We start from the raw sequence: 15,176 nt of genomic DNA on the forward strand, positions 1-15,176 counted from the left end.
ATACACATGATTGGAATACAAGACTAGAAGGATACAACTTATTTGCAAGAAACAGACTTGATAAACGAGGAGGGGGTGTCGCATTGTATGTTAGAAACGCGTATATCTGCACAGAGATTGAAGCTTCAGAGACTGGGAGTTCTGTGGAAACTGTTTGGGTAAGAATACAAGGACAGAACAAAGGAAAGGACACCATTGTAGGCATTTACTACAGGCCGCCTGTGCAAGCTGAAGATATGGATGAACTCTTTATGCATCAAATGGCCAAGTTCTCCAAAAAATATGACATAGTTGTCATGGGAGATTTCAACTATCCAGACATTTGTTGGGAATCTCTCTCAGGCAAAACTAACAGGTCAAGGAAATTCTTATCCTCTCTTGCTGACAACGTTATCTTCCAAAAGGTAGGGGAGAAAACAAGGGGAACTGCTACCTTGGATCTAATCCTTATAAACAGGGAGGAAATGGTTGAGGAGGTAAAAGTGGCTGGGACCCTAGGAGGTAGCGACCATGCTATATTAGAATTTTGGATAACTAGAGGCGGAAGACCAGTGAAGACTCAGACGTCAAGGTTAGATTTCAGAAAGGCAGATTTTTAGGGATTCAGAAAGAGAATTGGAGGGATCCAATGGCTGGATATCCTTAAAGACAAAAATGTCCAGGAAGGATGGGAAATCTTAAAAAATGAAATTCTCAAAGCACAGTTGTTAACCATTCCGAAAAGAGGGAAGAATAGGAAGCATTTAAGGAAGCCAGGATGGATGAACACAGAACTTAAGCACATGCTAAAAAGGAAGAAAAAAATGTTTATAAAATGGAAAGAGGGAGGCATATCTAAAGAAGAATATAATGCTGTCTGCAGAACCTGCAGGGCACAAATCAGATTAGCTACAGCTGAAAATGAATTGAGGCTTGCAAGAGATGTCAAAAGCAATAATAAAGGATTTTGGGGATATGTCAAAAGTAAAAGAAAAGTCAAAGATGCTATAGGATTTTTACAGGATGAAAATGATGAAATGGTAAGACAGGATGTTGAGAAGGCTGAACTTTTAAATTCCTATTTTGCATCTGTTTTCTCTCAGAAAGGAAATGTAACATCAACTGTTCTTCACTGTCCTATTAAGGGAATAGAAGAATCCAGGATATCTATAAACAGAAAGATAGTGAGGAAACACTTAGCTAACCTAAATGAATTCAAGTCTCCAGGTCCAGATGAATTACACCCCAGAGTATTGAAGGAGATAGCAGAAGAAATTTTTGAACCCCTCTCCATAATCTTTGAAAATTCTTGGAGAACAGGAGAAGTGCCAGAAGACTGGAGAAGAGCAAATGTTGTTCCTATCTTCAAAAAGGGGAAGAAGGTGGACCCAGGCAACTATAGGCCGGTGAGTCTGACTTCTATACCAGGAAAGATCTTTGAACAAATTATTAAACAACATGTATGTCAATACCTGGATAAGAATGAAGTGATTAAACAGAGTCAGCATGGGTTTCTAACTAATAAGTCATGTCAGACTAACTTAATTTCCTTCTATGACGGTATCACTGATTGGGTGGATCAAGGAAATGCTGTAGATATAGTATATCTTGACTTCAGCAAAGCATTTGACAAAGTCTCATACAATCCTTATTGAAAAAATGACTAAGTATGGAATGGACAAGGCAACTGTTAGGTGGATTCATAACTGGCTTAGTGATCGGACCCAAAGAGTGGTCGTAAATGGCTGCACATCCAGTTGGAAGAATGTTTCAAGTGGGGTACCACAGGGCTCTGTCCTGGGCCCTGTATTGTTCAACATCTTTATCAACGATTTAGATGAAGGAATTGAGGATAAACTAATTAAATTTGCTGATGACACAAAGCTAGGAGGGATAGCTAATACTAGAGAAGAGAGAGAAAGGATTCAAAAAGATTTAAATAAACTGGAGAAGTGGGCAGCAGCTAACAGAATGGTTTTTAACAGGGAGAAATGCAAAGTACTACATCTGGGCAATAAAAATGAAAAAAGCATATACAGAATGGAAGGAATAGGGCTAAGCGACAGCACATGTGAAAAAGACTTGGGTATACTAATAGATCACAGACTGAATATGAGTCAACAGTGTGATGCAGCAGCAAAAAAGGCAAATGCAATTCTAGGATGTATTAACAGAAGCATACAGTCTAGATCACGTGAAGTCATTATTTCCCTCTACTCCTCTTTGGTCATACCTCATCTGGAATATTGTGTCCAGTTTTGGGCACCACATTTTAAAAAAGACATCAACAAACTGGAGCAAGTTCAGAAAAGAGTGACCAGAATGGTGACCGGTCTGCAAACCCTGTCTTATGAGGAAAGGTTGCAGGATTTGGGAATGTTTAGCTTGCAAAAGAGAAGACTGCGAGGAGACTTAATAGCTGTCTACAAATATCTAAAGGGCTGTCACATTGTAGAAGGATCAACTTTATTCTCATTTGCACAAGGAAAGACTAGAAGCAATGGGATGAAACTGAATGGGAGGAGACACAGATTAGATATTAGAAAAAACTTTTTGACAGAGTGATCAATGAGTGGAACAGGCTGCCACGAGAAGTGGTGAGTTCTCCTTCAATGGAAGTCTTCAAACAGGCTGGACAGACATCTGACTGGGATGATTTCGGGAATCCTGCTTTGAGCAGGGGGTTGGACCAGATGGCCCAGGAGGTCCCTTCCAACTCTACAATTCTATGATTCTATGATTCTAAGTCCCAATTTACCCTATCAAAAGCCTTTTCTGCGTCAAGGGCCAACAGAAGAGAGGGACTTTTATTTATTTTAATATGGCTAACTAAATGTAAAACTCTTCTAGTGCCATCACTAGTTTGTCAACCCTTAATGAATCCTAATTGATCTTTATGAATATCTGGCAGAATTTTCTCCAATCTCTTTGCAATAATTTTAGAATATATTTTAATGTCTGAATTTATCAGAGAAATGGGTCTGTAGTTCTTATCTAGCTCTAGATCTCCTTTTGGCTTAGGTATCAAAGTGATAGTGGCCTTCAACATTTCAGGGGGGAAATCTCCCGTTGCAACTGCCTTGTTAAAAATTTTAGTGAGATGCGGAACCAGAATAGGAGCAAAAGCTTGAAAATACTCATTTGTGTATCCATCTGGGCCTGGTGATTTTTTTTGTTTTTAAGATTTTTGATAGCGTCAAAAACTTCAGTTTCCACAATTTGTGTTTCGAGTAAAGTTGACTGCTGGCTGGTAATTTTTGGAACCTCTAACCGGGAAAGAAAACCCTCAATAGACCGTTTGTTAGGCTGGCTTATATCTCTATCAAGTTTTAAATTATATAAAGTGGAGTAGTAATCCGCAATAGGCGTATGTTCATGATGTCCCCATAACGCACGTTTTGCCTTGTGGGCTTCTTTGGGGGGGCTGAGTTAAAGTATGCAAACTTTTATAAATGATCACTCATGTAAACTGGTCAGGTTACCAGAGAGTAAGCTAATATGGGTGATACATTCTGTGCTTTACCCTGTAGCCTCAGGCGCTGCCTAGCAAACAGCCTGTAATCTGGGGTTGTGTCTCATTAGAACACCGCACACTGACCTGCCAATTCCAAAATGGCCCTCCTGTAAACTGTGATTCTCTCAAAATAATTCTTCTATTCACAGATAATGATTTCAAAGGTGATTTATTCCATATTTATTTATAAATACAGACTCCTTCCTATTACATTTGCAATATGTGGAAAGTTGATAGGTAGTGATGAGCGAGTATACTCGTTGCACGGGTTTTCCCGAGCATGCTCGGGTGATCTCCCGAGTATTTTTGGCGTGCTTGGAGATTTAGTTTTCTTCGTCTCAACTGCATGATTTGCCTGTTTGTTAGGGAATTCCCACATGTATTCAGCCTGTCTACAAGTCGCAAATCATGCAGCTGAGACAACGAAATCTAAATCTCCGAGAATGCCAAAATTCTCAGAGACCACCCAAGCATGCTCAGGAAAACCCGAGCAACGAGTACACTCGCTCATCACAACTGATAGGTCCTCTTGGCTAGAACTTTGGTCAGCAGTTTGGAATTCGCAACATGTCAATTTCTCTTCAGACTACGCAACGTTTTTTTGTGTGGAATTTCCCCATACAGTTGCATTAGATGTGGAAATCCCCCTGTAAAAATAAACAGTTCTAAAAACACGTGATCTGCAAATGACTCTCAATAAAGCCTGACAATGAAGACAAGAGTGCACTGGACCTGCATCATATGACAGGTGACACGTGCGCTTCACACTGGTTTTCTTTTTGTTTGTTTTTTTCCTCCCCTATGTATAATTATACTGGAGGACTCTGGAGTCTTTTTGCGTGGAGCAAGACACTACAGAACACAGTTTGTAGGTGAAAGTCTATATTGTAAACGCACGGTGCTTGAAACAAGTGTAGAGAACTCAAGTCCATAACACTTAGAATAACTACTGAATAAAAGTTGACAAATCTGTTGGAAACATTAGAGGGAAGTGCAGTTAGTGAAAGTCTGTGAAAGGTAGTCAGTACTTTGAGTATGCTGGAAACAAGTAAGTCCGTGTTTAGTCCATGCACGGATAAGCAAGTCCAAACAAGGTGTTAGATTGTCCAGGGAGGCCTGGGTAGGAAGTCTCAGATTAAGCAGAGCAGCTAATTAAACAAAGGCAGAACCTGAGCAGCAGCCAGCTTACGTGTTTAGCAGTTGCAGGTGAAGGTCAGCTGCACCGAGGAGCAGCACGAGCAGTCAGGAGCAGGAGGCACACTGGCACAGATGAATATAGCAGGACCCCAGAGAGTGAGGAGCAGGATATTCACACAAGTTTGCAGGAGCAGCTAGAAAGCCAGGAAACCAAGAGGAGCAGAACACAGGCAGAATACTCAAGCACTGACTAGAGTATGGGGTGGCGTTATAAGGCACGAAGACAAGGGGCATGTGAAACAAAAAAAGCCATCTTGAAAAAAGACAGTCATTCCCAAAAGGTAATCAAAAATATTCAGAGTACTGACACCCTACTTCCAAGAGCCATAACTTTTTTTTTTTTTTTTTGAGGGATGAATTGTAATTTTGAATTGATTTTACCATATAGTGTACTGGAAAATGGGGGAAAAAATACAAATGTGGTGAAATTGCAATAAAAGTGCAATTCCACAATTTTTTGTTTGTTTATTTACCATGTTCACTCTATAGTAAAAATTGACTTGGCAGTATGATCCCCTAGGTCAATACGAGTACAGAAATACCAAATATTGAGAAATTTGTATGAAAAAAGTTTGTGCGTTTGTCTGCATTTTCCAAGACCCATAACATACTGATTTAAATCAGCCATAAAGTGCTGAGAAAGATGCAGACTCAATGTGTTAGCCCGCCTCAAAGGCAGGGACACGCCCTATAACTTAAATATGTCATTGGTCGTGAAGGCGTTAAAGTGTTTGTCTCTTTTCAGATGACTTTTGCCCAGGTGCAGTTGTGAAAACATAAACCGTGCAGTACTAACGTTCCCCAGGTCCATCAGCAAGACTCTGCTGCTGTTCCTGTTTGGCATTTGTTGCGGGGCTGACTTTGGTTTACAGCATAGTAATCAATTGGTGAGCTCAATAGCTCTGAAAGAGAGTGTTCCATCTAAACAGGCAGAGCAGTTGAGCTCTCTGGCTGCTGATGTGACATCAGCGCTGCAGCCAATAATGGCCATTGGAGCAGCAGCGGAGACTCACTGGTGGACCCGAGGGATGGTTAGTACAACGTACCTTGTTCATTTTAAGAAATTGCAGTAGAGGCCGAACATCATCTGACAGGGGACCATTCTTTTAATAGGTTGAGTAGAGTTAAGTGTTTGGAAACGGTCGCCGAATCTGAATTTGCCATATTCGTGTTATATTGTTACCCTATTCGTGCCAAATTTGTTTGATTGGTTCCAAACGTATTCGTTCATTTCTACCCCCATTGATTCCAATGACGCTCGTATGTGTTTGACGAATATCTCAGAGACCATAATTGGAACAGAATTTTGAAAAATTCTAGTTAAGAGTTATGCTCTTCTTCCAGTTATCATGAGCACATGATTGACAGTTCAGACTAGTGGAATAGCTGTTTCATGTGCCAAACTGTACTCTTAGTTGCTTCTAGCAGAGGTGATTTTTTTTTTTTTTGTCTGAGAAGCATTGGAGGAGTGCAGCTGGTCTAAAGGTGGCTAGTGTACCCTTCCTAGCCTAGGAAACTAGCAAACTCTTTTATACTGCAGAGGTAGCTGGTATCGAAGCAATGAGCAATAAATTATGACTTTCAAAATCTTTTATATTTCTTGGAGATCAGAGAGGATTTTTATAACCTGTCAGCTATTTTGGCTGCTATAAGATGCGGCCAGTGCCTTTCAGGGCTTTTCTATAGCATTTTATAATGCTATAAATAAGCCCCCCTCCGTCCTGCCAAATAAGAAAATTTATTATACTCACCCGGGGGTGGGGGCTGTCTGGTGCGGTCTGGACCGCACCAGACCCCCCCAGCGTGAGTATAATTAAACTTTATTTTTCTTAACTTGCAGGTCGGACCGGAGTCTTATTTACAGCGTTATAGAATGCTATAGAAAAGCCCTGAAAGGCACTGGCCGCATCTTATATTGGCCAAAATAGCTGACAGGCTCCCTTTAATAAGAAGTAATGTTTCTTGTTTTCACAAGCAGTTTGCAATTGTACTCTTTTAGAAGTTGTGACAACCTCTTTAGCCTGTTTAGAAGTTATTGCTGGAAAACCCCCTTTTAATAAAGCTAGAAAATAATCACAGAATTTGATTACTAATTTTGTTGGCGTTATATGTATGGTTTTTTTGTATAAAGGAAATCATAAATTAGGTCAGTATTCCCCCAAACTCCAGTCCTCACGGCCCCCAGCATATTGTTTACAGGATGTCCTTAGTATTGCATATGTGATTTAAATTATCAAGGCATCACAAATTGTCATAAATTCTCTCACCTGTGCACCACTAAGGAAATCCTGAAAACGTGTTTGGGGAAGCTTTGATTTGGGATTTAGACATTGGGCTAGCCTACAGTTAATTTATCAATGTTTTATCTCTTTCCAGGTGCATACCAAGTTGAGGTTGTAGATCATGGATTTTTGTTTCCAGAATATGAGCTTGTTACGGAGCCTGAAGAGCTGGATTCTGATACAAGTCTTAATGATGATTCGACATTGAGTCATATGGATGCGGAATCAATGATGTCAAATGCATCATCCAATCTTGGTAAAGGGCATCTTTGTTTTGTGATGTTTTTAGGGAGGGGGAAGAGCACACACCTAAACACCCTGTCAGCTTGCTTGGGCAGGATTGGGATTTTCTTAGTGAACTGTTGAATGAGACTTCAGTAATGAAGCTGCACTGGTACATAGGATCTAGTGACATGAGCTGTATCCTGAACCCCAGCGTGTATTACTGAGACGAACACCTACCGTCCACAATATCAATAAATATGGACGGTGAGGCCGCAAATCCCAGAGAAATTGACCTTTTTATTGACCAAAGTGATGTTTCGGTTCCAGTTAGTTTTTTTTTGTTTTTTTTTTCATGCATGCTGTAAAAACAACCTGTCCGCTCGATTTTGTAATGTACAGTGAAGACAGGATGTAGTGATTCTGTAATACATATTAGATTGATACCTTTGCTGCCTATGTAGCAGTATTTACAGTGTAGAGGGGTTTATAATGGTGACAGACTCGCCAGTAACCCCTTAAGGACCGAGCTTCTTTTTTTTTTTTTTTTTTTAAAAAATCTAGCCAGCGTCACTTTGAGGTAATAACTCTAAAACGCTTCAACGTATCCCAGTGAATCAGAGGTGGGTTTTTTTCGTGATATGTTGTACTTTATGTTGGCGGTAAATTTTGGTCGATATTATTCCGTTAATGAAAATATTACATATTTGGCAAACATTAGACAGTGTATAACTATAACCAACTCCCCCCCCCCCCCCCCCACACCAGACATACAGCCACACCTTCATACCATAATATCAATGCTGTCAATTTGCTCTCTCATGTACCAGTCTGTAAATTGGAAGCAACTATGAATTGCCTGGCGTGTAGATAAAGTCTGGGCATTAACAAAAGACCATGTAAGGAAAAAAACGTTCAGTGTATTTTTCTTTGTTCAATATTGTCTTTATCCAGTCCATCTTGAAGAGATGGGCTACCTTCATAGTAATTAAGCTCAAAGAAGGGAGTATTATTCTGTGCTCATAGATGAAGAATACTTTTGCGGGTGGCTGCCGCCCAGATGAGTAGAATGCAACGCTGCTGAACAGAAAGCATCACCAACTGATCTTGTGGGAGAATGTTGAATATGGCCCTTTCTAGAGTGAGAGAAACAGATACACCAAAGGTATTAATGAGATGTTGCAAGAGTGTATCCCAAACCTCCTGTATTTTTGGACAGTCCCAGAGACTATGAAAAATATCAGCTGGGGAATGTAAGCATTTAGGGCAGGGAAAATCACCTGAGGGGAACATTTTAGATTTAACCTCTGGGGAGATGTATGCTCTATGGAATATCGTGAGTCATGTTTGTGTAGCTATCATAAGGTAACAACAGAGTTAATACGTAATATGTCTTTCAAGGGGTCTTTTGCCTGACAGTCAGTTAGTTGAGATGCCCATCTCCCTGGACCCAGTGAAGAGTCTGACCACTGTATGGAAGGTTTCAGTGACTTGTATATAAAACTTAAAGAATAATTCCCCTTGTGAGCTTTAATGGAGATTAAGTTTAGAGGGTGCGCTCTAACGTCATCCATTATATCCTGCAGTACCGAGCCTACATAATGTCTATTTTGAGTAATAGTAAAGTTATCTCCCACCAGCATTGGGTATTTAAAGACGGTGTCTTCCAAAGTAAGAGGACATTGATTATCTGCAAGCATGTCACAAACCAGTTTACATCCATTATTCCTAAGCACACGATAGATGGGAGGTGACCTGCCCTGTGAAAAGGAGGGATTGCCTCGGAAGGGAAGAAACACCGAGATATGGGGGTCAAGTCCACTATTTAGTCTATCATGGCACCATCCCAAGGTTACTGACCACAGTAGGGGGTTATCCCCAACCTCCACTGGGACCTCAGCTTGTTGTAGGTGAAGCAGGGCAGGGAGCCTAAAAGGTCTACAAATCGCCTGATCTATTGGTGTATTGGTGAAGCGGGTGAAGGCATAAACCCAGTCCAGGTAGTGGCGGAAGATGGCTGTTATACTATATAGAGGTATATTAGTGAGATTAAGGCCACCTAAGGATTTAGTTTGTTGCAGTTTAAAAATACTAATTCTAGAACCCCAATTTGAGCCCCAAATAAATTGACGGAAGATGTTTGTTAAGCCTGTCATCAGCTTTAGATAATAGAACTGGCAGCATCTGGAAGGGAAAAAGTATTTTAGGGTAAGGGATCATTTTAATCAGATGGGCCTTGCCCGCAAAGGACCGTTTAAGAGATTTCCAGGACTGTATTTCCTTTACAACTGCAGAAATGAGGGGTCGAATATTCAGTTTATAAATGTCATCGGGCTTTGAGAGTAGCTAGACCCCAAGATAACTTAGGGAGTCTCTCTTCCACTGTTTCTGAGCAGCTTTGAAGATAGCTAAAGCATGAGATTTGTCGTAGTTTATGTGAAATTCTGAAACTGCTCCAAACTCGTTAAAGGCATCCATTATAGAAAGAATGGATTCCTTAGGGTTGGTTATCATGAGTAAAATATCATCATCAAATGCCAATGTTTTAAGCGTATGGTGTCTGATCCCAATACCCCCAAAGGAAGGGATCATATCCAGGAATCTCAGCTAAGGGTCCAGGGCAATATTAAATAACAGAGGTGACAGGGGGCATCCCTGTCTCGTACTCCCGAAGATGAAAAAAGGTTGGCTGAATACCATTAAGCCAAATCTAAGATTGGGGGTTGGTGTAAAATGTCCTTACAAAGTTGAAAAAGGTAAAGCCAAACAATCTATACTTAAGGGTTTGAATGAGTTAAGACCAAAACACTTGATCGAAGGCTTTATCAGCGTCAAGACTGACCAGAATATGCTGCTTGCCCTTAGCCTGGTAACTGTGTAATGGCAGCCAATGCCGTCCTAATATTATAAGTGATAGACCGAACATGGACAAAACCTATTTGAGATGAGGTGAGAATATCAGGAAGTATAGACTGAAGTCTATTAGCCATGATTTTCGTAAGCAATTTAAAATCAACGTTTAGGAGAGAGATCTGACACTACGAGGCAGGGCGAAGGGGGTCCCTGCCTGGCTTTAGCAACAAAGACAAACAAGCTCCGGGTGCCAACCTCCACTGTTTGGCAGGGTGAGTAGGCTGTTCTCAGGGTCAGGCACCCCCCTGTGGTGTTTTCAAGTTTTGTGTGTTGTAGTATTTCCGTTATGATTTTACATTTTAATATGTCTAAATATGTTTTATTTTTAAGCATAAATGTTTACGGTGATCCAATTGAAATTACTCTTATTAATAATTTCTTGTGATACTGTGAAAACGGTCAGGCATAGAACCCAAATCAATAATCTGATTAATAAGAGAAGTAAGCTGGGGGGGAGTGAGTAAAGGTGGTAACATTTTATAAAATTCAACCGAAACCCTTCTGGGCCTGGTGCTTTAACCCCTTCACTACCAAGGGTGGTTTGCACATTAACTCCCGGGCCAATTTTTACAATTCTGACCACTGTCCCTTTATGAGGTAATAACTCTGGAACGCTTCCATGGATCCCGGTGATTCTGACACTGTTTTCTCGTGACATATTGTACTTCATGTTAGTGGTAAAATTTCATTCAAATAACTTGTGTTTATTTGTGAAAAAAAAAAACGGAAATTTGGCAAAAATTTTTAAAATTTCGCAATTTTCCAACTTTGAATTTTTATGCCCTTAAATCACAGAGATAGGGCACACAAAAACTTAATAAATAGCATTTCCCACATGTTTACTTTACATCAGCACAATTTTGGAACCAAGATTTTTTTTTTGTTAGGAAGTTATAAGGGTTAAAAGTTGACCAGCGATTTCTCATTTTTACAACACCATTTTATTTTTATGGACCACATCACATTAGAAGCCACTTTTGAGGGGTCTATATGATAGAAAATACCCAAAAGTGACACCATTCTAAAAACTGCACCCCTTAAGGTGCTCAAAACCACATTCAAGAAGTTTATTAACCCTGCAGGTGCGTCACAGGAATTTTTTTGAATATTTTTTAAAAAAATGAACATTTAACTTTTTTTCACAAAAAAAATACTTCAGGTTCAATTTTTTTTATTTTACCAAGGGTAACAGGAGAAATTGGACTGCAAAAGTTATTGTGCAGTTTGTCCTGAGTACGCTGTTACCTGATATGTGGGGGGGGGACCACTGTTTCGGCGCATGGCAGAGCTCAGAAGGGAAGGAGAACCGTTAGACTTTTTCAATGCAAAATTGGCTGGAATTCAGATCGGACGACATGTCACGTTTGGAGAGCCCCTGATGTACCCAAACAGTGGCAACCCCCCACAAGTGACCCCATTTTGGAAACTAGACCCCCCAAGGAACTTATCTAGATGTGTGGTGAGAACTTTGAGCCCACAAGGGCTTCACAGAAGTTTATAACGTACAGCAGTACAATCAAAAAATCATATTTTTTCCACAAAAATGATCTTTTCACCCCCAATTTTTATTTTCCCAAGGGTAACAGGACCCTAAAAGTTATTGTACAATTTGTCCTGAGTAAGCTGATACCCGATATGTGGGTGTAAACGACTATTTGGGCGCATGGCAGAGCTCAGAAAGGAAGCAGCGCTATTTGACTTTTTTGGCTGGAATTGAGATCGGACACCATGTCGTGATTGGAAAACCCCTGATGTACCAAAACAGTGGAAATCCCCCACAAGTGACACCATTTTGGAAACTAGACCCCCCCAAGGAACTTATCTAGATGTGTGGTGAGCACTTTGAACCCCCCAGTGCTTCACAGAAGTTTATAATGCCCGGGCGTGAAAATAAAAAAATCGTATTTTTTCCACAAACATGATCTTTTAGTCACCAATTTTTTTTATTTTCCCAAGGGTACCAGGAGAAATTGGACCCCAAAAGTTGTCCAATTTGTCCTGAGTACGCTGATACCTCATATGTGGGAGAAAACTACTGTATGGGCACACGTCAGGGCTCGGAAGGGAAGTAGTGACGTTTTGGAATGCAGACTTTGATGGAATGGTCTGCGGGTGTCATGTTGCTTTTGGAGAGCCCCTGATGTACCTAAACAGTGGAAACCCCCCACAAGTGACCCCATTTTGGAAACTAGACCCCCTAAGGAACTTATCTAGATGTGTGGTGAGCACTTTGAACCCCCAAGTGCTTCACAGAAGTTTATAACGCCCGGGCGTGAAAATAAAATCATTTTTTTCCACAAAAATGATATTTTTGCAATTTGTCCTGAGTAGGCTGATACCCCATTTGTGGGGGTAAAACACTGTTTGGGCGCATGGCAGAGCTTGGAAGGGAAGGAGCACCATTTGACTTTTTCAACGCAGAATTAGCAGGAATTGAGATCAGACGCCATGTTGCATTTGGAGAGCACCTGATGTGCCCAAACAGTGGAAATCCCCCAATTATAACTCCAACCCTAACCCCCAACACACCCCTAACCCTAATCTCAGCCCTAACTCTAGCCCTAATGGGAAAATGGAAATAAATAAATTTTTTTAATTTTATTATTTTTCCCTAACTAAGAGGGTGATAATGGGGGGTTTGATTTACTATTTATAGCGGTTTTTATTTTTGGCAGCTGTCGCACGCTAAAAGACGCTTTTTATTGTAAAAATAGTTTTTGCATCACCACATATTGAGAGCTATAATTTTTTCATATTTTGACCCACCGAGTCATGTGAGGTCTTATTTTTTGTGGGACGAGTTGACGCTTTTATTGGTATCATGTTCGGGCACGTGACATCTTTTGATCGCTTTTTATTCCGATTTTTGGGACGCAGAATGAACAAAAACCAGCGTTTCATGAATTTCTTTTGGGGGGGTGCGTTTACACTGTTCCGCGTGCGGTGAAATTGATAAGACGGTTTTATTCTTCGGGTCGGTACGGTTACAGCGATACCTCATTTAGGTGGTTTTTTTATGTTTTGTCGCTTTTATGCAATGGAAACAATTTTATATAAAAAATATTTATTTTTGCTGATGATGCTGTATGGCGGCTCGTTTTTTTGCGGGACAAGACGTTTTCAGCGGTACCATGGATATTTATATGCGTCTTTTTGATCGCGCGTTATTGGACTTTTTGTTCGGCGGTATGATAAATCATTATTTTTATTTTTTAAAGGGTTTGCTAAAGGGGTTAAGTAATGGGACAGTTTTATAGGGCTGGTCGTTACAGACACGGCGATGCCAAATATGTGTACTTTTATTGTTTTTTTGTTTTTTTTTATATTTCCAAAAAATGAATTTATTTGGGAATATTTTTTTTTTTAAATTTATTTAGTGATTTTTTTAAAATTATTTTTACGCTTTTTTTTTTTTAACTTTATTACATTGTCCCAGGTGGGACATCACTGTCCTGTGACAGATCGCTGATCTGTCACATCACAGATCACTGTGACAGATCAGCGATCTGTCACAGGCACTGCACAGGCTTTCCTCCTGCCTGCGCTTTGCAGGCACTGAGGAAGCCAGCTCCCTGCAGGCCCCCGAAGGTCCCAGTCGCCATCTTGGATCCGGGAACCTGCAGGGAAAGAGCCCCCCCCCCGCAGCAGCGCTGCACATTACGCTGCTGTGGTGGGCTCAGGGAAGCACGGAGGGAGTCCCCTCCCTGCCGATGCTTCCCTTTAACCCCGGGGGGCTCAGGGAAGCACGGAGGGAGTCCCCTCCCTGCCGATGCTTCCCTTTAACCCTCGGTGCACCGCGATCGTGTTTCATCGCGGTGTGCAAGGGGTTAACTTGTCGGGGGCGGTCCGTGACCGCCCCTGACACATTGTGCCGGGTGTCAGCTGTGATAATCAGCTGACACCCGGCCGCGATCAGCGGCGCTCACCACGTGGGCGCCGCTGATCGCTATGACGTAATATTCCGTCCATGGGAATTAGTTCCAGGGTCACATGGACGGAATATCACGTCCATTGTAGGTAAGGGGTTAAGCAACTTTGAAGACTTGGTGACTGATCCCACCTCCCCCGGAGGAGTCGGCTGATTAAAAATTTCCTTTTGAGGGTGGTATGGCCTGGTACCTGATGTGAGCGGACGGCTGCTGGCGTTCCTCCGTTGTGCAAAACCTTTTATCCTGCAGTAAAATCCCTCCAGAGTCCCGGGACTGGTTTGTGCTGGTGGGGGAAGGGAGCAGAGTCTGACCCCGAGGTGCAGCTTTGTCAGGAATGGCCGTGATGGGTCGGAAAAAAAAAACAGGACACCAAGACAGGAGCAGGGAACCAGGCTCAAGATGGCGCCGGCAGCAATGATGCAAGGGAGAGAGCAGACTCCAACAATGTCTCCTACTCAAGGAGGTTAGAGGTAGCAGCCAGGCTGGAAAAGTATGCCTGGGTGGAGGGAGCTGCGAAGGAGATGGCTGAGAGGAGGAGGGAGAATGACTGAGAGTCTGTAATAGTTAAGGATGAAGACAGAAGTAGTAGTGGTGTGGGGTTAGTCAGAGGGGGAGGAAGAGTGCCAGGAGCAGGAGAACATGGGGTAGGAAGTTGGTGTGGAGCATGAAGTGGGGGAGCCCACGCTGCGTGACATTTGACTTGGTTAAATTCTGTAAAACAAAATTAACGTCCCTTACACACAGAGTGGATGGGATTAAAAGTAAGGTGACTAAACTGAAAGCGACAGTGAATAAAGTTGATACCAGAATAGGTGTAGTGGAAGAAAGGGTGAGAGTGCTGGAAGATCAGCTTGCTAAGATGCAGAAATCTCACACTCAATGTCTGCAGAAATGTTCTGCCCTGTCTGATAACAATGACTTTGGAAACCGGTCCAGAAGGAATAATGTGAGACTTGTGGGCATCCCTGAAAAGGCTGAAGGGACTGATCCTACGAAGTTTATTGATGAATGGCTTCAAAATAAGATTGGAGTCACCAATTTGTCTAAATTGTTTGCAGTGGAAAGGGCCCATCGTGTCCCCATGAGACCCCTTCCTCTTGGATCTCACCCTCGTACCATAATTTCCAAAATCCTTGATTA

At 41.6% G+C, this 15,176-nt stretch overlaps 1 protein-coding gene across 2 annotated transcripts in view; it reads left to right on the forward strand.

The window, feature by feature from the left end:
• PDCD2 (programmed cell death 2) overlaps positions 1–15,176 on the forward strand; it is a 204,472-nt gene that overhangs the window by 149,230 nt on the left and 40,066 nt on the right. The window contains exon 3 of one of the 2 annotated variants that reach the window (XM_073551858.1): positions 7,067–7,228. The exons of the other annotated variant lie outside the window; for it this stretch is intronic. Within the exon in view, the coding sequence (XP_073407959.1) occupies positions 7,067–7,228 (162 nt within the window). The remainder of the gene's footprint in view (positions 1–7,066; positions 7,229–15,176) is intronic. 2 annotated transcript variants of the gene reach the window in all.

The sequence above is a fragment of the Dendrobates tinctorius genome, unplaced genomic scaffold, assembly GCF_039654945.1.
Source record: "Dendrobates tinctorius isolate UK_male_01 unplaced genomic scaffold, ASM3965494v1 ptg000181l, whole genome shotgun sequence".
Taxonomy (NCBI): Eukaryota; Metazoa; Chordata; class Amphibia; order Anura; family Dendrobatidae; genus Dendrobates; species Dendrobates tinctorius.